The sequence below is a fragment of the Protomyctophum parallelum genome, assembly GCF_964188405.1.
Source record: "Protomyctophum parallelum genome assembly, chromosome: 10".
Taxonomy (NCBI): domain Eukaryota; kingdom Metazoa; phylum Chordata; class Actinopteri; order Myctophiformes; family Myctophidae; genus Protomyctophum; species Protomyctophum parallelum.
This window is the reverse complement of record NC_139704.1, coordinates 35,448,381-35,469,674: the sequence shown is the minus strand read 5'-3', so window position 1 is coordinate 35,469,674 and position 21,294 is coordinate 35,448,381. Positions and strand designations below refer to the sequence as shown.

At 41.7% G+C, this 21,294-nt stretch overlaps 1 protein-coding gene and 1 long non-coding RNA gene across 2 annotated transcripts in view; one reads left to right on the top strand and one right to left on the bottom strand.

The window, feature by feature from the left end:
* Positions 1-21,294, top strand: part of LOC310865944 — a 197,185-nt gene that overhangs the window by 100,712 nt on the left and 75,179 nt on the right. The gene's annotated exons all lie outside the window — the stretch shown is intronic.
* Positions 1-21,294, bottom strand: part of LOC310865190 (AT-rich interactive domain-containing protein 5B-like) — a gene marked incomplete at both ends in the record, with an annotated part of 95,267 nt that overhangs the window by 48,278 nt on the left and 25,695 nt on the right. Inside the window, one exon of the mRNA XM_083774214.1 lies at positions 4,249-4,485. Coding sequence (XP_083630340.1) covers positions 4,249-4,485 — 237 coding nt within the window. The remainder of the gene's footprint in view (positions 1-4,248; positions 4,486-21,294) is intronic.

Sequence of the window (21,294 nt, the reverse complement as noted above, 5' to 3'; positions counted from 1 at the left end):
AAATGTGTATTCAGTCAAATATCTCCATTTTTCCCACGAGCTGCAAACGGACGACTGCATCAAATTCAAAAGAAAAGATGGCGCCGTTTTTTCCTTTATTTGCCAAAGGGTTCTCAGATTGCACCCGTCTGTACAGCACCTGATGGACCCTAGGGCAGAATGCCCGTAGGGCACAATATATCCTGTGAAGCAAGTCCTGCATTTACCTGTGTTTTGGAGTGTGTGTTGCGATACTTTCTTTTGAACGTTCAGTTGTTTTAACTCTATGTAAACTGTCTTGCATTGACCCGCACCACCACCTGGATATGCACAAGTGTCCTGATAGATAGATATACACTATATATATATTTATTACTTAAAGCATCTTTAGTCTTGCTGCCACTTGCTACCATTTCAGAACGACTTTGAGTTTAAATATTATTAAAAAGGGGATTCAAGCACAATTTTGGGATCGATTCATATTATCTGGCAGAATGTACACACTGTAGTGCTGCCAATGAATATTCCATATTCAAAAGAATATTAAAAAAAAAATTGTATTGCTGGTGGCATCCAAAAAAAGCCTGGCTAACACATGTTATACCAACTATAAATTAATGGATTGATTTAATCTATAGTATATTTATTATGCAGAGAATTACATTCAGCTTTAGAGGTCAGGTTGAAGTCTTCACAGATAACTGGTTTAGATGGATTACTCATGTCTCTACCGTAAGACCTGATTTTGTATAAATTCAGTTAAACCTGTTTAACCTGTAGAAACAGATGCACCTGTTTGAGGTACTTATGTATTATGATCATCAATGGAGAAGAGAGGTAGATTTCTCACCCGGGTGAAAAACCAGTTTGAACGTATTTTTCCAAATGTAATGTTCACTCATTATCTCGACACCATTATGTTCAAGTGCCGCGGAAGGTGGTCTACTCTGCTTTGAAGCAATGTGAAACGTCACTTCAGACGACGGCAAAAATAGTCACAGTTGCAAAGTAAGGACCGACGCTTTGGCTGGGCTTTGCAAACCGCAACCATATTGGCTGCTGAAGTTTCACACGAGCAGTCATGTGGTTACAATACTCCTCTGAACACAGTAAAATCCTCAACGACTTTCACCCCAATCTGTGCCAACCTTCGAGATATCAAGAATAGCCATTTAATCCATCTCTGCCAAACCTCGAGATTACGAGATTTGATTAAAGAGCATTAATCCAGCTTTAAAAATAATATTTTTTTTACTAAGGCTGTCAAAATTAACGCGTTAACGGCGTTAATTAATTGCGTTAAAATACTTCAACGCAATTAACGCATGCGCTGTCTTGACCCGCGGTGTCGTCCCTGAACATGTGTGAACGTCAGTCTCTTGACAGTTCATTTCGTACGACAGTGTGTCCCAGATTTCCATAGAGCCTTCTAGGCGAACACCCAGCTATAACACACAACACAATCAGTGCCGGAAGTGCATCGAAATAGAAGCTCCGGGGTGCCAGAGTTGTCTGATCGCTTTTACTCTGAAAGCCATGAACCGGAAACACTTTCCTAAAAAAGTTGACTTTACAAAGTGACCTCACATCCCCGATCATCTTAATATATATATTTTTACGCTCCAAAAACCGTTCATATTTTGCGGGAGAGACGGATGAGGAGCAGAAATGAAGCGCCAGCATATCGATCCATTCATCACCACGGAGAGCGCCCTGGATTAGGAGATACGATTCATTCTTTCCGCCGCGCTAACATGGGAGTTAATTGACAAGCTAATAGTTGCACAGAGCGTTAGCGTACGGAAAGCGAAAAGCGAAATGCCAAAAAAAAAAATTTGGAAGAATTCTGAATATTCTTATCTCGCCCCGTGTCACTAGGACGTCGCTAGGACGTCCACAGACGTCGTAGGCACTAATTTTTCGGAATGTGGCATTTCACATTGCCAAAGGCTGCAGGAAGAGTGGGCACCTAAACACCCCCTCCAAAATGTAAAATAAATAAATAAGGAATTAATTTGTATAACGGTAATGGAAGGACATATTATTGTAAAAGTTGTCACTTTATTAATCCCAAAGGGATTTTTTAATTCGTTTGCAAATATTTGAAGAATTTCTGAAGAATAGCTGACAATAGCTCGCAGCAACGTATATATATATATATATATATATATTAATGCTGTCAAAGTTAACGCGTTATTAATGCATTAACGCAACACCTTATTAACGGCACAAATTTTTTTATCGCATTAACGCAACAAAAAAAAGCACAGCGATTGGCAGGCGGGATGTTGAGGAATATTGATTCCTGCAATGCACTCCCTTCCCAGACCCCTTGTTAGGATGTTTTAAGTGGAGTAACAGCCTTCCATTTACATTTCACAAAGGTTTTGCTCGTGTCGTCCAAAAAAGCTTGAGAAACCTGTGCAATTCATCCATATAGAGTCCAAAAGCAAAACCCCCGCTGTTAATTTTGCATCGCATTGTAAACAGCTGTGCCTCGTTATAGCCACACACGTTTCTAACTTGCGGTCACAGTCTCGATACTTTTCAGTTGTGTGGTACTTTTTTATGGTTTTAATTGTAACAGAAAGTTCTATTCCAGACTGTCCACAGTCCCATCTCCCAGTCACGGAGCTGGGACTGACAGTACACACAGAGAGACGAGTGGTGTTGCTACCGCACCAGCTAGCTAGAAGCCAGCCCAGAGGTGTTGCCAGTATAACTCTATGGCAGAAACAAGCCACCTAGTATACAAAATAAGACAAAAATAAGCAACACTGGTCGTTTCTGGCCAGTGTTGCCAAATAAGCGATTAGTAAGTAATTTAATTTAATTTATAAGCGATTTTGGGATTATCTTTGTAGATTGAAAAAATATTGGGGGTCCTTTGCTCTTGGCATGAAAATGTTTGAGAACCACTGCTCTAAAACAATATTAGACAAAGTTTGAGCCACAAACACATTGCTCTCTCTCTTCTCCTTTTGTATAAATTAAATAGGCCTATTCACATTGCACTTGTCTTTTCATACGTGGAAAAAAGGTAAATAAAAAAAGTAACATTCAATGTTGTCAAACCTGATCTCTACAATACAGCGTTTTCTTTCAGTTCATCATTGAATTTAGAGCAAAAAAGGTTTTGCGATTAATCGCGCGATTAACTACACAAATCATGCGATTAATCGCGATTAAAAAATGTAATCGCCTGACAGCACTAATATATATATATATATATATATATATATACACACACACACACACACACACACACACACACACACACACACACACCGGTATTAAAAAATAACGAAATGGTTCGAATGGTGATTAATCATGATTCATTAATGGTGATTAATCTGATTTTTTAAAATCATTTATTTTATGTGGCTGGACCCCATAGGACTCCCATGGTAGAAAAACGGCCTACGTCCCAAATCCTCGGTGCACGCGGTCATTAGTGGTTTCTACTGCTCAGAATGGGATAAAGTACGACGTCGGGGAGCTTAATAAAACATTAATTTGAGGTCGCGCTATAACCACAATAACAGTCTGATCGGCAGAACACAGCCGCGGGCGACACCTGGTGTGGAGGACAATCAGTCACGGGGTCGGCCAGGATAAAGCTTCTTCTTTCTCTGCTTATGTCACGTTTTTCCACTGGCATGGGAGGGAATGTGTTAATACCAGGGGGGCAGTCAGACAGATATTTTGTGAAGCCACTAAGGAAACCGGGACATCCTGAAAGTTCATAGAATGGCCTGTTGTGGCGCTGTCATTGGGCCCAAAAAAACCCATATCCCCATAGAGGCCCATGTATTTGGGCCCAACTTCACCTAGACTGTATTACCTTAATAAACATGGTCATGAATACTTTCTGCTTCCAGTCACTAGTTTAAAGTCTCATTTCTCATGTCATAATATTCTTTTTGGAAAATTTATTTATTAATTTATTAAAAAAATGACCATAAAGTCCCGTATGTTCTGAGGGGCGTGGCTACCGTTACAGTCTATGATCGGGAGCCACCCCTCGTTCGAGTCAAAATAAAAACCAACTAAGAAGAAGGGGAGAATTCCCGCCTCGTTGCCTGGGCCAGCCAATGGGCCAGCTGGGCCCAAACGGATCTAGAAAGATTTACAATTCAAGGACTGACAGGCTTCATTTTACGTCCATATCAGACCCGGCGAACGCTTTGTCCATATTCTTTTTACAGTCTATGGTTAATACAGGCTTGGCTGGATAAGGTGCCAATAAACCACAGCCCGGAAACTCACCAAACTCGTCACAGATGCTCTCGTTCCGCAGCAGGGCCGGGTGCTCGAAGGTGTCCCGGCAGTACAGGATCCTGGCGTTCCCGCTCAGCGAGGCGACACCGCCCAGCGCCAGCACCGTGTGGTCCGCGGACAGCAGACAGGACGACGGCTGGTCCCTGAGCCGGGCCAGGACGGAGCGGCAGCGGCAGTACTGGGGGTAGCTCAGCACCAGCACCCTGCGTCCGTCCTCCTCCTGACCTGGAGGGAACAACAGTGGGAACGACCGCAGTGGTCAGGAAGGTTCACGATGCTACAGGCAAACACTTTAACCCATTCTGACCTGAGATCAGATTCATACGAGGTTTCCACTGGACACACACGGGTCTGATTAACCCATTCTGACGTGAGATCAGATTCTAAAAATGTCAGTCGTTCTTCGATTTTTCAAAAATAGCAGACCTACAAGCTCGTAGCGCGCCACTCGGTTGGCGCGCTATGAGCTTGTAGATCTGCTATATTTAAATAGCTAAAGCATAACCTAATGCTAACACCAAAAGGGGTTCCCGGCCTAAAATGGGTTAATAGCACAATATATTAACCCATTTAGACCGTATACGACGTTTAAAATGGAACTAGACAACTCACCCTTTAAAATGAGATATGGCATTGGTTATGTAAACCCAGCAGAAAAAAAAGTTCTTTGGGAAAATAAAACTTTGAACCGGCCATAACTTTTTTTTTATTATCCTAGAAACGCTACATATAATAGTGTAAATGCAGGCTCTTTTTAAATGGCTTCCAACACCAAAACTAAACATTTTATCAACTCAGTAGATTTTTTTCCTGGAAGCAGACGAGTCAAGCTTTCTCTGATGGTCTTTCTTCGTCGTACATTCACAACAGATCATTTTCAATAAATCATAAAAAAATACCATAGAGAATCCTATCAACTACATTTAAAAGCCTTGGATCTGGCAAAGACTTAAAGAGTCAGACTCATGGAAAAGTCAGAGACACTTTGATGTAGTATGCGTGTACTACTTATATACCATTTAGAAATACAGAATATTTGGAGTTGATGATTTGTCAAGTGATGACACAGTTTTTTTTAATTCCTCGTTTGTGAGCGTGAAACTAATTCGTGACAAAAAAACAAAAACACTTCTGACCTTTTCTCCTCCCGATTATGTTAATTCTTTACGAGGTACAGTACTTATTAATCATGAATTAGATTAGGGTTCTAAGATCATGAACCCTAATCATGAATAGTGTGAATTTCACACGGCTGATTTATGACTGGTTGCTTGTAATGTATAGGAACTGGAGCTTATTTTACTGCTGCACTCCGTGTTAACCAATTTAGACCTACATTTAAAAATATGTCTTCTAAATCCTGTATTTTTATGAAATACCTCATTTTTCTGTATCAGTGGTGCTCAATATTTCATGTCAAGGACCCCAAAAAGTATATGTCACCGACCCCCATCTGAAAATATGTTGTTCCAGGGACCCAGATGCAAAGATTTGAGTTAATAATAAATAATATGCGTCTAAAATGAAAAATATGAAACCAAACACAAACGTCTTAAATGCTGTAGGAGTCCCGATGTGAATAAATACCTATAAACTCCTCCTGGGCAAATAATGCTGATGGCATTCGGTATGCAGAATGCATTATTATGCAACAATTCAGAATGCGTTGCATGTTTAATGTTTCAGAATGCATCCAATGCATGTAATACATTTCCATAACATGTATTGGTACAGACTCAGTGAGCACAGTCTCGCGATCGAGAGAGGCCGTCATAGGCAGACCTGTATCCCGAGAGAAGACAGACTATGCACCCACTGCACACAGAATGAAGTGGAAACAGAGCTACACTTCCTAACCATCTGTCCATTGTACCAAGACATCAGAGACACATACTTCCCACAGATTACAACCACACACGGAGATTTTGAAAACATGCCCAATGACAAAAAAACTCCCATATCTGCTGGGCGAAGTACAACAATGTGCAAACACAGCAGCAAGATTTGTGTGTTGCTGTGATAGGAGAAGGATATCAAATGGAACACAACCACCCTAAAGACTAATCATTGTGTATATTTCTGCACTATACCTGCATCGAGTGATCTATTGATCTATTGAAGATTCTGACTTTCAAATGTACATAATTTTTGTTTTGATTGTATTGCTGTATTGTTGTATTGTTCTTTCTGCTTTGGCAATGTAAACATATGTTTTCTCATGCCAATAAAGCCCTTTGAATTGAATTGAATTGAATTGTATTGTTTCAGAATGCATTACATGCAATGTCTTCGAATGCATTACATGTATTGTTTCAGAATGCATTACATGCATTGTTTCAGAATGCATTAACGTAATGTTGCAGAAAGGATTTCAACATGCAATGTCTTAGAATGCATTACATGCTAAGTCTTAGAATGCATTACATGTAATGTCTTAGAATGCATTACATGCAAAGTCTTAGAATGCAATACATGCAATGTCTTAGAATGCATTACATGTAATGTCTTAGAATGCATTACATGCAATGTCTTAGAATGGATTACATGTAATGTCTTAGAATGCATTACATGCAATGTCTTAAAATGCATTACATGCAATGTCTTAGAATGCATTACATGCCTTGTTTCAGAATGCATTACATGCAATGTCTTAGAATGCATTACATGTAATGTTTCAGAATGCATTACATGCAATGTCATCATTGTCATGTATTAGAATGCATTACATGCAATGTCTTAGAATGCATTACATGCCTTGTTTCAGAATGCATTACATGCAATGTCTTAGAATGCATTACATGCAATGTCTTAGAATGCATTACATGCCTTGTTTCAGAATGCATTACATGCAATGTCTTAGAATGCATTACATGCAATGTCTTAGAATGCATTACATGTAATGTTTCAGAATGACACACAATGTCTCAGAATGCATTACATCAACACTGCTACAGTATGGCGTAAAGTGAAGTAAAATGTCATGGAAAATTCTAGTTCCTTACTGTTCAGGCTGACAAGGTTTAACAAGCAAGTTCGAGGTGAGGTGAGAGAAATCCTCTGAGCAATTTCTCCACTGGATGCCTTTACTTTACTAGCTAAATATGTGCAATAGATTTTCTCCCTTTGAGAGCGAAAGAGATACCAGTGTACTGGACCTTGCTACGGTCTGTCAAAATCTATTTTATCACATCACACCCTCTGCACAAATCACTTATCAAATCATTTATGAGAGTGGAGCAGCCATAAAACATATGGAATTCTGCAATATTAATTATCCGTCTATAGTGTAGCACAGTGATGCGATATATGAAATCTAACTAACAATTGAACTGCAAAGGAATACAGTATATACAGTGTGCACAGCCGCACACACACACAAGCTGAAGTCAAAGTACATTGCATTGTCATTCTCATGGGCAGCCATTCTAATTTACAGTATTGTTTTTTTTTTTAACTAAAAGGCTTCAAAGGCATTAGATACATTTTGATTATGAGGAACGGTCTTGTGGTTTAAAAAGAAAGAAAGATAATTTATTGCATAGTCTACAACTCTACTTCACACCGAGCCTCGGTCGGCTATCTGAAGCTTTATTCTACCAGTGCATTGCTATTGCTTAGATATAGCATCCAAGGCATCATTGCTGGAAAAACAAATTGTCGGCACAGCCACACAAGTCTATTTGAAGTTATTTCCACCTTTTGGTGTCACTTCTATCCTAAGCAGTAAGCACCAGGCATCATTAGTGAAATAAGCGAGCAGAAAGACGGTACAGGACACGTCGGTCAGCATTCAGAACATATTTACAGCAGCTGTAGCTCGGCACCATCAGTGTAATTAGCGCCGCTATACTCCCAACGACTCCACTTCAAAAGAGAAAGATTAAAACCATTCAGCCAATGTGATTCAATGTATAGAAAATACACGCATGTGCGTACACATGCACAGTTGCGCGCGCACACACACAGACACACACACACACACACACAACCCTTCCTTCAATACCGTTTCATTTGATATTGCGGGAGTTGTATGCAATTACAGCTTAGAGGTAGAGGAGGTTTTGCTTCCAAATGTCAGGGACTTTATAGTAAGCGCTCAATGTCTTCTCCCAACCACCAACAACAACATTTCACTTCATTAGATTCCATTCGGAGATTCCAAGAGAGCCAAGGGATACACAACACAGGCCTGCCCTTAATGTTGTTGCACAAAGTATTTTGCGGACCTCACACAGTTAGCACTTAGCCAAATGGTGAATGTACTGCAGTTTATATCGCTTTTCTCCAAACGCGCTTCACAACGTATTTCACATTCACACACCTTTATATGAGTAGAGCAAATAAACCTTGAAACATGCGTACAGTCTGTGTGTGTGTCTTCATAGTAGGGTCATATATGTGCCGGTGTTGGCACTTAGCAGTTGGCAGGTATCCTAAATGCATACCGGTATACACACACACATGTACTGTAAAGTTACCCGTCTTAACATACAGTTTGCTTTGTGCATGTATCTATCTACTGTATATATGCAATGTCTTTTTTACTATGTGTGTCCGTGTGTGCGTATAATGTACACAGAGTGTGTACACTTTCAATTCCTTTTGTTCATAAAAGCCGACCTTTACAAATAAAGGATGTCCTTCTCTTTACGCAAACATTGTAATTGGTTGGGGCTCTGGGCTGTTATCAATGGAGAGCTGGAAGACACACACACAGAGAATGTTAACATTATTATTAGTGGTGTCAAAAAATATCGATATGAATCGATTTTAACATTAACGATGCGACTACACATCGACGCACGCGTGTCCGGATCGGTCAGAATAGCGTGACGTCGTGACGTCGGTTCGATCCTAAAGCTGCGAATCGATATAATTCAACTAACTGCGGGAAAAACACAGACGTACAAGCCCAAAGCGCTGTGCATTGCGACGGGTCGATAACTTGTAGATCTGCTACTTCCAGCGCAGGATGGGGCGCATGCTTATATGACGACGCTCTTAAATATGCATCAGCAGCCAGCAGCGACAACACACGAGCACTAGCAGCATAAACCACTCGTCGTCAGACGGAATACACGCGCAGATAACGAGTCACGACACAACTCTATTGCACACATCTGTGCTTTCATCCACACTTCTATATAGCCTTTTAAATCTCATTTCCCATCCACGGGCACAAGCAAAGTGATATCAGCAGCTTCCCACCCGATCTGGATGGAGGTGTTGTTTCTGACGAGGGTATAGCAACTAGTTAGCATGGGAGCTAACATTAGTTTAACTCTGGTCCATATCGTTAGAAGGAGTTAGAAGGAGTCCTCCTTAATAACACTACGGTCCATCCGTTCCCCAACCCTCACACTCGATGCTGCGTTTACACGGGTAGACACAAAGACGAATGGGAATATCATTTGGAGCAGGCCGAGCAGCTACTGTACACGTCTGTTTGCATCGACATGTTGCTGGCTTCACAATGAATGATAAGACTGTATCGTTGCGTCTGCCCGTGTTTAATGGTCAGGGTTTCACTGTCCACAGCAGGCAGACCTGTCAAAACTATGCACTTGCCAAAACTCACAAGACATGCCACCACCTATAAGTTCAAACACACCTCTAGAATATTTCTTTCCCCAGCTATCTCATTCCACTTTCATTTATTTTATTCCATAGTCTTAGTTTTTCTCTAATAAAGTAGTTTTTATTTGTTTTATCATGTTCCCCTTGAAAAGCGTCTTTAAGTACTCAGAGAAGCATTATATAAATAATAATATTATCACTGTTATTATTACTACTTTTTCAATTGCCTATGCTTATGTAGTCACTATTCATTGATTCACTCGTATCCAAATCCATTCGGAAAAAAAGCTCACTGATCAGGTCAAATAGGCCTATTGATATGCGATTAAAATGTGATTAATTGAGATTAATTAATCACAAATCCTCCAATTAATTAGATGTTTTTAATGAAGTCCCAACCCTATTCTTTTTAGATCTAGCTTCAAATTAAAAATCTAAAAAAGGTTAAATGTGTCAGATCGCACCGTATCGTATCGCATCGCATCGAATCGCATCGAATCGCATCAAATTCCACGAAATTCCACGAAATCGAAAACGAATCGAATCGATTTGGACTGAATGTAATCGATCGCATCGTAGCCCATGCGTATCGATACGCATCGAATCGTCTTGTAAGGGAGAGATGCACACCCCTAATTATTATGCATTTTTTTATTTCCCCTCTCTTTCTATCAATCTAGCTTTCTGTCTACTTTGTTTCTCTCTCTCTCTCTAGCCCATTCTGAACGGGAACCCCTTTTGGTGTTTTAACTAAGCATTATGTTATACTTTAGCAGATCTACAAGCTCATAGCGCTACGAGTTTGTAGGTCTGCTATTTTTTTTTAATCATGAAAATATCGCCCAAATGTTTGAATACATTGAATATATTAACTCAGATTTTTGCTTCTGAGGGGAGGGAACAACATATTTTCAGAGGAGGGTCGGTGGCCAATTACAATATAATTCTAGGGGTCCTTGACATTAAAAACAAATGTAAAAAAAAAAATGTAGAAGGCATTTGTAGAATCGTTCCCGGGTCAAAATGGGCTAGGGGCAGTACAGAGACATGTCCAGGATCACACAGCTGCCTCGCTTGCAGCATATTATTTTTCAGAAGGTGATGTCGTTAAAAGCGAGTCCTGACCTCATAAACTGCAATAGTGTCAGGGTCATAAATGCTCTACAGGCCCAGCTGATGGTATAACCACTCAATCAATGCTACTCGATATAGTGTAACGCGTGAAGAATATCACACTGTAATGTACCCTTGCTCATCTAATAACACTCAGCACCACCAGTGCAGATGTCTTAAGCCACTGGGTTGGTCGGTGTTGGGAGTCAGTGAGCAATTACAGGCCACCAGAATAACATGAATAATAAAACACTATTGCATGTAATTATTAGGCCTGACGTCGAAATAAATAAAAGGTCTTCTGAAAGAATATATGTTCAAAGATTTGTGCCGCATTTTCACGATTTTTCAAAGATAGCAGACCTACAAGCTCGTGGCGCGAGCGGTGGCGCGCTATGAGCTTGTAGATCTGCTATTTTTCAATAGCTAAAGTATAAACATAATGCCAAGTTAAAACACCAAAAGGGGTTCCCGTACAGAATGGGTTAAATGTGTGATCCGGTTCCAGATTTACGACTACAAATATTGTTTTGATCAATATTTGTTTGACAATGGAAGTGACAATGAAGCTTGAATGGCACATCTTGTTACACAGTACAATCCGAGTTATCAATTTAACTCTGAGAGGTGTACACATATTATTGCAGTGTAGATTTGTGTTATGTTATGAAACACAACACGAGGGACACGGCAGCACGGATGCAAACGTTCACGGCGTTGCACTTGGCGAGGACTGTTGATTGACTTAAAGATAAAAAAACATGCAAAGCTCCTTCACTCAAGAGAACCAATATTATTCCTTCCTCCAGCTCCCCTTTAATCAATATTCTTACAACTGGGAATAGCAATGAACAATTGTAGTACTGATCAAGCACTTATATTATAGCGCTTGTTGGCTGGCTCCCATTCAATAGTACTGTATAATACCCACCGTACATACCAGGCAGTGGTGTAAAGCATTTCATAATCACATTTTCCCTAAGTGAAAAAGAATTCCAGACCCACAGGAACGCGGCCAGGGTGCCGGTTCTGTCTATAGGAGTGGTGATCACCTCTTTTTGATCAACCAGATGATCAGATTGGGGCATTGAGGCAATCAATTGACCATTATTATGCATTGATAATAATTGTTTGACGGGCGCATAAAAGCCTTTGGTTGTTAAATTATTGACTCATTCTATGTTAGGGACTATTATTGAATATTGACTGTATGCTGGTGTTATTCTCATTAGCAGCCTGTAATAGGAAGCTAAAGCACTCCTAGTTGTTGCTGTCTGGCACCACGCTAGCCTTGGAAAACGGCCAGGAGAGGTTGCCCACCCCTGGTCTAACGCTTTCTTTTTAACACAGTTGAGTAGGGCATATGGCTACATTATACAGTGTGGTGGTGGCACAGATGCCTTTTGTTTAAAGTAAACATTGAGTTCTACATTTAATTCAATGCTGTATTATTATTCCCAAATCCTATATTCCTATTAAAAAACCACAGCTAAATAGTTCCTCAAGATGGAAAAGGGCAGAAGCCAAAGAGATTATAATAGCTTGTGTAGTGTAGAGTAAAGGAGTGGGTTATAGGGTGAACCCCTTACAACCAGGTGAAATGAAAAGGGGGATTCTGTCCAAAATGACATCGAGGGGGATAATGTCTGCTGTAATCCCACGACGCCTTACACATAATAATATATTACACAACTCATAAAGGGAAATCTCAGAAATGCCGCATGCGACACGAAACTCATTAGCTACAGTTGTCGCAGCTGCCGGGCTGTAACCGGAGCTGGATGAATAACCCGCCGCAATGTCAGATGAAACATCATCGATACCAGTGTGCTGAATTTCTAACAAGGCAACTCCAGGAGAAAATAATTGAGGGGAGGGTGTGTGTGTGTGGGGAGGGGGGGGGGGGGGTAGTGGTGTAGGTGTTGGGATGATTTACTGCTGGATTTCTGAGAGCCTTTGGTTTTTATTTGAGAGTTTCTCTTAACAGTTTCACTGAGCTGAAAATAAATCCACTTGTAATATGAGGTCGAGGCGAGAGTGGCAGCCGACCGTAGCTACTAGCAAAACAAAACACAGCCCCCACACACTATCTGACTCGCGTAAACCGTGTCATTATACATTCAGCTGAGCTTGAAAATATTCAAAGTGGCCACAAACTCTTTGACAAGATCTCGAGCCAGTTGAGTGTGTGTGTGTGTGTGTGTGTGTGTGTGTGTGTGTGGACGTCGCCAGCAGCTCAGTTTTCACAGACATTCGGATTTTCGGGAACAGGCTGAAAACCATTATTCCAATGCTATCCGCACTTGCAGTCCTTAAATCACTCACTTGTGCTCAAAATGTGCCGTTGTCAACATTTCCACATTATCTGGCCCGGGGCAAAGGGGAATTTACTGGATCTCCTCCCCCGGCCTGTTTTTTGTGTTTTTAAGTGAGAAAATGGTAAGGCAGTGCCAATATTGTCACATTTATATTTGAGTTAATTGTTATTTTTAACTACGCTAAAAGCAGTTTTACCTCAAAACAAAGCAGAAAACTGGCAGACTGAGACAGACAGACACAGACACAGACAGACAGGACAATAACGGGGGAAAAGGGGGGTTAAAAAAAGAGAAGGACAGGGACAAGTGGGTGAGATAAACAAAGGGTGAGAGAGAGAGAGAGAGAGTTGATCTGAGAGGTTGCCCTGTTCCCATTTAGCCACTCATAATATACAACACATCTCTGATTCATCCGCTTCTCTCTACCTTCTAACTCCCTCTCACCGCGCGCACACACACAGACACAGACACACACACACCTGCGAGGGGACGTGACACTGAGCGAGGGCTATATAAGTGGCGGGCGGCAGGCTGCTCGATGCAAGCTATTGGTTTTCATGTTATTGAAACCTGACCGCATAAAAATGGAACAGCATCTGTCAATGACACCCGAATGGAAATGACGCGGGGAAGTGGCTGGAAGATGGAAAACGACGTGGATTCATTTCATTTTGCCCCGATTCACATGATGCCGCGCGTTTAATCCATTCTGACCCGAGATCAGATTCCAAAAAATTGCAGACCTACAAGCTCGTAGCGCGCCACTCGGTGGCGCGCTATGAGCTTGTAGATCTGCTATTTTTCAATAGCTAAAGCATAACATAATGCCAACACCAAAAGGGGTTCCCCGCCCAAAATGGGTTAATCTGTGAATGGCTGCGAGCAGACGAAAGCAAGAACAACAAAAAAAGGCACAGTAACAGTTCGCTAATTGCTCACGGCTGTTTTGCCACAAAGTAAAAAAAGAAAAAAATTATAATAGGAAATTCTTTCCCCAGTAATCGTTCGCGAAGTGGCACATTAGAAAACCGCTCCATTGAAATGATATGACAATTACAGCACTACTAACAGAGCTTGTGTTTTGGCTCAAAGGGAGTAATAATCCCGAGCTATATTCATCGCATCCACATTCGTCAGACAGCGCAGCCTGCATAGTGACACATACTGTGTCTGCAAAATGACTCAATGGCCCCTCAGTCATCAACACCGCATCACTCACTGGGCGCTGCCTGACTCTCTCTCTCTCTCTCCGCGCCTCTGCCCGTAATGCAGACCACGTGCACGGCCACAAATTCCTCTAAAGAGATATTAGGTCTTTTTTTTTTTTACATTCATGTCTGTGTGCCGACTCTTCAAAGGGAATCATATTCTCACAAAAAGGCACCAACACCCAGAGGAAATGTTCTATTAAAACTGCACAGAGGGCAGAGAGAGAGAGAGAGAGAGAGAGAGAGAGCCCTTCATGCATGTTGGCTCCTGTTCTTAATTATGGTAAAGCACTAAAGTGCCTCGTTCCTTCCTGCGGGGTGGGGCAGCGGGCTGTGACAAAAGAAGGGGGGAAAAGATGTTTATATAATTTTCACCTCAATTTATTCAAGTGTGCAGCGCAAGGTTTGAGGACACAGCTATGCATACAGTAACACAGGCAGCACACACACACACACACACACACACACACTAACGCACGCACGCACGCGTGCACAGCACACATACTATTCAATTCAACTACACCCTGCTTAATTCCATCCCAGATGTTCTTGCGGTTCACAGAGGGAAGAAAAATGGCAATACCACATTTTCAAAAATACACTCCCATATCAAATGGTTTCACATTATGAAATGAAATAGAGGAGAGGAGAGGAGAGGAGAGGAGAGGAGAGGAGAGGAGAGGAGAGGAGAGGAGAGGAGAGGAGAGGAGAGGAGAGGAGAGGAGAGGAGAGGAGAGGAGAGGAGAGGAGAGGAGAGAAAACACAAGCACTTTCCTTCAGTTGATTTATGTGATTCTATTACATTAAACATTCTTTCCCCTGAGCAGGCTCGGCTCCCTAGCAACCATCGCTAGTATAGCCCTAATGCGTCTGGCAAAGGGCCAAAGTAAGCTGCCTCCCTTATTGATTGCCCGATTGAAAAGTTTGCATTTAATAGGTTCTGTAATACATGACAGAATTATTCAGGGGCGCTCCTCATTGAATAAGCCGTATTGGTTATTTTGGAGAAGGAAAAAAAAAAACCCCAACAACAGACAAAACAACGACGGCCTCATCGTTACAAATGAGCTAGGCGGAATGCTCCGGAGGGCCCGCTTTCATGCCCGAGTTGAAATTATAGCCTCGGCCCTGTCGGAATCACCGCAATCACAGAGAGATTCACAGAGAGAGGGAGAGAGAAGTGAAGCCATGATTACAGCACTGCCAGGGCAATAGGCCAACAGCCACCATTATTGACACAGGCATAACTGTAGCTAAAGTAACAGAGGGGGCAGGAGGGCTGCCCGTCAACATGCTGTTCTGTAGTTTGTGTTTGTGATGAATCTGCTCCTAAAAAAACACTGCTTCACTGTCTTGGTCCCTAAACGCAGCCTGACTAATGACTGACTACCACTGTGTTTGAGGCTCGGGCTCCACTTCCAACCAGCAGCCAGTTTGGAGAGCAAATTCACACAAATGTGCAAAAACACCACCGCCAGCAAATCAAATCAAGTACAGTATCATGGCCTTGGTATAGCAGAACTCTACATATACAAGCAATTATCTCACTCACCACTGAGCACCGATGCTCTCACAGGAAAAGTAATGCCACTCGACCCGCTATGACAGACACTATTTGCAACACATACTGTATATACGTTACCGTCAGACACAAACTTAATTGAGCTGCGATAGTGGAATTGAGCTGCGATAGTGGATCGCAGATATTCTGGCAGAGATTCGAAGACGGAGACGTTTCTCAGCTCACCCTAGTAAACATAATTTTCTTCCAACATAACTTCCTCTCGGAGAATGAAATGGATGACATGTTGGCTTTATTAAATGTATCTTTAATGGGACGTGCAAGTTTCCGATTTGAGCAAATACCATGGGAAGGTTAGAGAGAGAGAGAGAGAGAGAGAGAGAGAGAGAGAGAGGGAGAGGGAGGGAGGAAGGCAAAAAGAGAAATAGGGGAGGAAAAACACCTTATCAGAAGATTGGGAATTGGGTCAGGCAAGGAATTATATGTCATTCCAGATCAAAGTTGCTGTGTGTGTGTGTGTGTGTGTGTGTGTGTGTGTGTGTGTGTGTGTGTGTGTGTGTGTGTGTGTGTGTGTGTGTGTGTGTGTGTGTGTGTGTGTGTGTTTCCTCAAAGACGGGCCCCCCATTATCAACCCCTGGGGTGACTTCTCAGGGCATGAGCTGGGTGAACAGGAAACATGATTTAATGTGTTATCAGTAAAAGAATGGAACGAGAGAAATAAAAGAAAAGAGCAGGAGGCAGGCGTATTGGGGGGGGGGGGGGGGGGTACTAAAAGAATACTACATGCCATTTGGAATAGACATACTTCCACACAACAAAGGGACAAAATGTCTAAGAGAATGACAAGTTCCCCCCCCGCCCCCGACTTGTCATTCAGAGTGACTCCATTGTGAATTCATCACAGTCAGTCATTATATAAGAATCTCTCTCTATTCTCTCTCTCTCTCTCTCTCTCTCTCTCCCTTCCCTGTCTCTCTCGCTATCAGTACAGGATCTGTACAGGGGAGGAGGGGAGGTTTTTTTAAATAAACAGCCCCGTAGAGTTAAGCCAACTGGAACCCTTTTCAATAATTACATCCAGCACAATACACACAATTTACATGGGATTTTGTTTGGCCGTGGGCATGACAGAGCATGCAGAAAGAATGGAGTGACATTATCCCTGTGTGATGCACACCTCAGCCCCCCCCCCCCCCCCCCCCACGCCCCGCCCGAGAGGGCTAAGAATAGACGCTTATAGTCTATGGGCTTATGATTACGATAGCAATATGTCATTAACCCGTTCTGACCTGAGATCAGATTCAAAAAAATGTCTTCTACATCCTGACAGTTTCCTGAAAAAAACTATGTTTCTGTGTCAGTCGTTCTTCGATTTTTCAAAAATAGCAGACCTACAAGCTCGTAGCGCGCCACTCGGTGGCGCGCTATGAGCTTGTAGATCTGCTATTTTTCAATAGCTAAAGCGTAACATGATGCCAACACCAAAAAGGGTTCCCACCCAAAATGGGTTAAAAACCAGCGCCATCTGTTTACAATCCTCCTGACTGTGTGATGTCATATGGACATAAAGCATGGTGAAAACATATATATTTTTAAATTGCTACATTTATGAACCGTCTCATGGCTGTGAAATTGGCTGTGAATAGAAATTCGAAGTGGTCGCAGCAAAAAACGGTATGTATCAAAAAAAGGTGCAAACCGGGAAAAAAATAGCTCCACTGGCGTGCTATATGGCAGTGTATGGCTGTTCTCTGGCTGATTTTGCTGACAGAATCACTGGAGTGAAGGGCGTGAGATGTACGGTATAGCAGTACAGAATGAAGAACCAGCAGTCTGTATGGAATATGTACTGTACGCCTATTCACAGTAAATCTACAGTAGCTACATTCCACAGTACTAGTGCACATTAGAATACGTTAGGACAGCAGTCTCACACACCCACTGGTTTGTTTATAATAGACACCTGGCTGGCACGGCACTGAGTGTGTCGCATGCTATGACGCAAATTTTAGTTTAGTTAAGTTTTCCAATTTTGTAAAAATGTGTAGAATAAATATTAAGAATGCTTGTCACGTTTGGCCTCCTCCATAAATGAAAAATAATTTATTGCTACTTTTAATGCTACAGGGAGCCACTAGGGGTGTGCTCTAGAGCCACATGCGGCTCTAGAGCCGCCTGTTGCAGTTATAGTTTTACTAATTCTTTTTTTGTCCATCCCACCCGGAAGAGTCCAAACAATGCATTTCTGCACCGGGAGACGGAAATTACCGGCGGGAATACCTTTTGGTGTTTTAAACATTATGTTATAATTTAGAAATTGAAAAATAGCAGATCTACAAGCTCATAGCGCACCACTGAGTAGCGGCACGCTATGAGCTTGTAGGTCTGCTATTTTTGAAAATTCATTAAAATGTGGCGCAAATCATTGAATATATATTTCAGAGCAAACTAAAATATTTGCTTCTGGGGGGGGGGGGGGGGGTCCCTGGAACTACATATTTTGAGATGGGGGGTCCATGGCCCAATAAAGATAATTCTGGGGGTCCTTGACATGAAAAAGGTTGAGCACCACTGACATAGAAACATGAGGTTTTACCGGTTTTTAATCGACCTCAGTCCAAAATGGGTTAACATTGTCCTTGGAGGAACACGTTTGAATGAAGTGGCAGCGTTCACCAGAGGGTGACTGTGGGTGGGGAAACAACAGGACAGGGTGAATGCAGTTCATTCTGGCAAGTGTTGCTCAGTCCAGCGCATAACCCATTCTGACCCGAGATCAGATTCTAAAAAATGTCTTCTATACATCCCGACAGTTTTCTGACAAAGCCGTGTTTTTCTATGTCAGTCGTTCGGTTTAAAAAGAAAATAGCAGATCTACAAGCTCGAGCTTGTAGATCTGCTATTTTTTCAATAGCTATAAAGCATGACATAATGCCAACGCCAAAAGGGGGTTCCCGCGCAAAACGGGATAACAAGGAAATGTACTGACAGGTCGGGAACACGGGGCAGAAAGGACATCTATGATCTATTGTCTTCAGCCTTAAGGTTCCCCTCGACCCGGCCCCGGCGCTCCATAAATCAAAAGCGGGCCACAATGCCACGCTGCAAACTCTGAAGTGAGAGATTTATTTACACAACACACATTATATAGTAAGAGAAATCTATGAAAATCTGGGAACTAAATCGTTACCAAGAAATTTCTTCACCAATGTGTTTCTAAATGTGTCTAATAACATGTACTAAAAGTTTGAAATTCAACTCCCGGGGGAAATTGAGTTATTAGCATAATATGTGACCATACCCATAACATCCTATATAAGGCCAAAAAGTCCAATTTTCATCATTCTTTAAGTAGCATGTGACATATGAAACTAGGGGTTTTTCATGATTCTGAATCCATTCCAAGCATTAGTTTTGCACAAAAAAACACTCCTTGGGCTAAATTAGGACATATCTACTTGACCAAATGTGCTGACCTCATCACGTTTGTGATGACGGCCATGGCCGTTTTCCTCCCAAGGAGTGTTTTTTGTGCAAAACTAATGCTTGGAATGGATTCAGAATCATGAAAACCCCCTAGTTTCATATGTCACATGCTACTGAAAGAATGATGACATTTTGACTTTTTTTCTTTATATAGGATGTTATGGGTATGGTCACATATTATGCTAATATCTCAATTTCCCCCGGGAGTTGAATTTCAAACTTTTAGTACATGTTATTAGACACCTTTAGAAACACATTGGTGAAGAAATTTATTGGTAACGATTTAGTTCCCAGATTGGTCAAATACCTGATAAAATTCCCTTACTAATAGCTCATATATGTTATTATTTTGAATAACAATCACACCCGTGTGAACTGAGTGGTGCAACTCCCCTCTCTCTCTCTCTCTCTCTCTCATTAGCAGGCAACAGTAACACAGCACTGTCTCTCTCTCTGTTTCTGGCACAACAGCGCCCCTACTGGTACCAATAGTCATACTCGTGCTCATTAACGTCACATTAGGCGGACACAGACACGGACGTTGCGGTTCCTTGGGAGTGGTTGCACCACTCAAAAAAGGTATCCGTTATTTGTTATGCATTCATACCAGTCTACGCACACGCACACACGCAAACGCACACACGCAATCTATCACAGCTTGCATTGCAATTGCCCTTCCTCTGTGGTGGGCAAAAATACATTACCTCGGCGCTGCAGAGAAATGAACACTGTGTTATTTCTCATGAAGCTACAAGTCTATCTTCCACAGTGCGTACAACCGCTGTACATGAGCAACAGTCTGTGTGAGGGGCACTCTGGGATCAGTTGTGTCTCATACATTATGATGGATGTTAAATGGATGTCGAGAATCAAGATCAGAGCAACCAGGACGAGCACTAGAGCGCTACATTATAATTTGGTCTAGTGAAGTACATGATGTAAAATGTTTATGTGCTCATATTTACTCATTAGTTATTATTACTACACTGGGAAGATTAGATAAAAAGGAAAAGAAGTAGTACTGAACTGGATGGTATTTATTGAATCTACTTCCTTACAGTACATTGTACTGTAATTGCTTTGGTTTGTAATGGGTTGTAGCGGGAAGTAAGCAAAAAGAATGCGGAGACAACATTTCTTAACCCATTCTGAACGGGAACCCGTTTTGGTGTTAGCATCATGTTATGCTTTAGCTATTGAAAAATAGCAGATCTACAAGCTCATAGCGCGCCACCGAGTGGCGCGCTACGAGCTTGTAGGTCCGAAGAACGACTGACATTTTTAGAATCTGATCTCAGGTCAGAATGGGTTAATCAGGCCAGCGTGTGTCCAGTGGAAACCTCGTATGAATCTGATCTCAGGTCAAATTAATTAAAATGTACAATTAATTCAAGGAAACCCAAAAAGGATAGGATCATTTCTGTGCTGCAACAGCCATTGTTGTGAACAGCACTTTGCACTTCCTAATGTAGCTCTCTTTCCAAGGCTAGAAATCACAGAAATACTTTTCATTTAGTGACATTCCTTCATTCCTTCCTTTGTGTGTGCCGGCAATACAATGTTGGGGCTTTCACTGTCTTATTTAATCTTCTCAGATACTTCTCTAGATATCCGAGAGCAGAATGGGATTCTGCAAGAACTGTGTGTGTCTGAAAAAACAAAATGTCACGTGGCTCGTTGCTCGACGAGAATTATATATTTTCAACCGTTTATTTTATTTTATTGAGTGGTGCAACCACTCCAAGGAACAGCAATGTCCGTGTTTACCTATGTGTGTTGGTTCACCTATGTGTTCACCTATGTGTCCGTC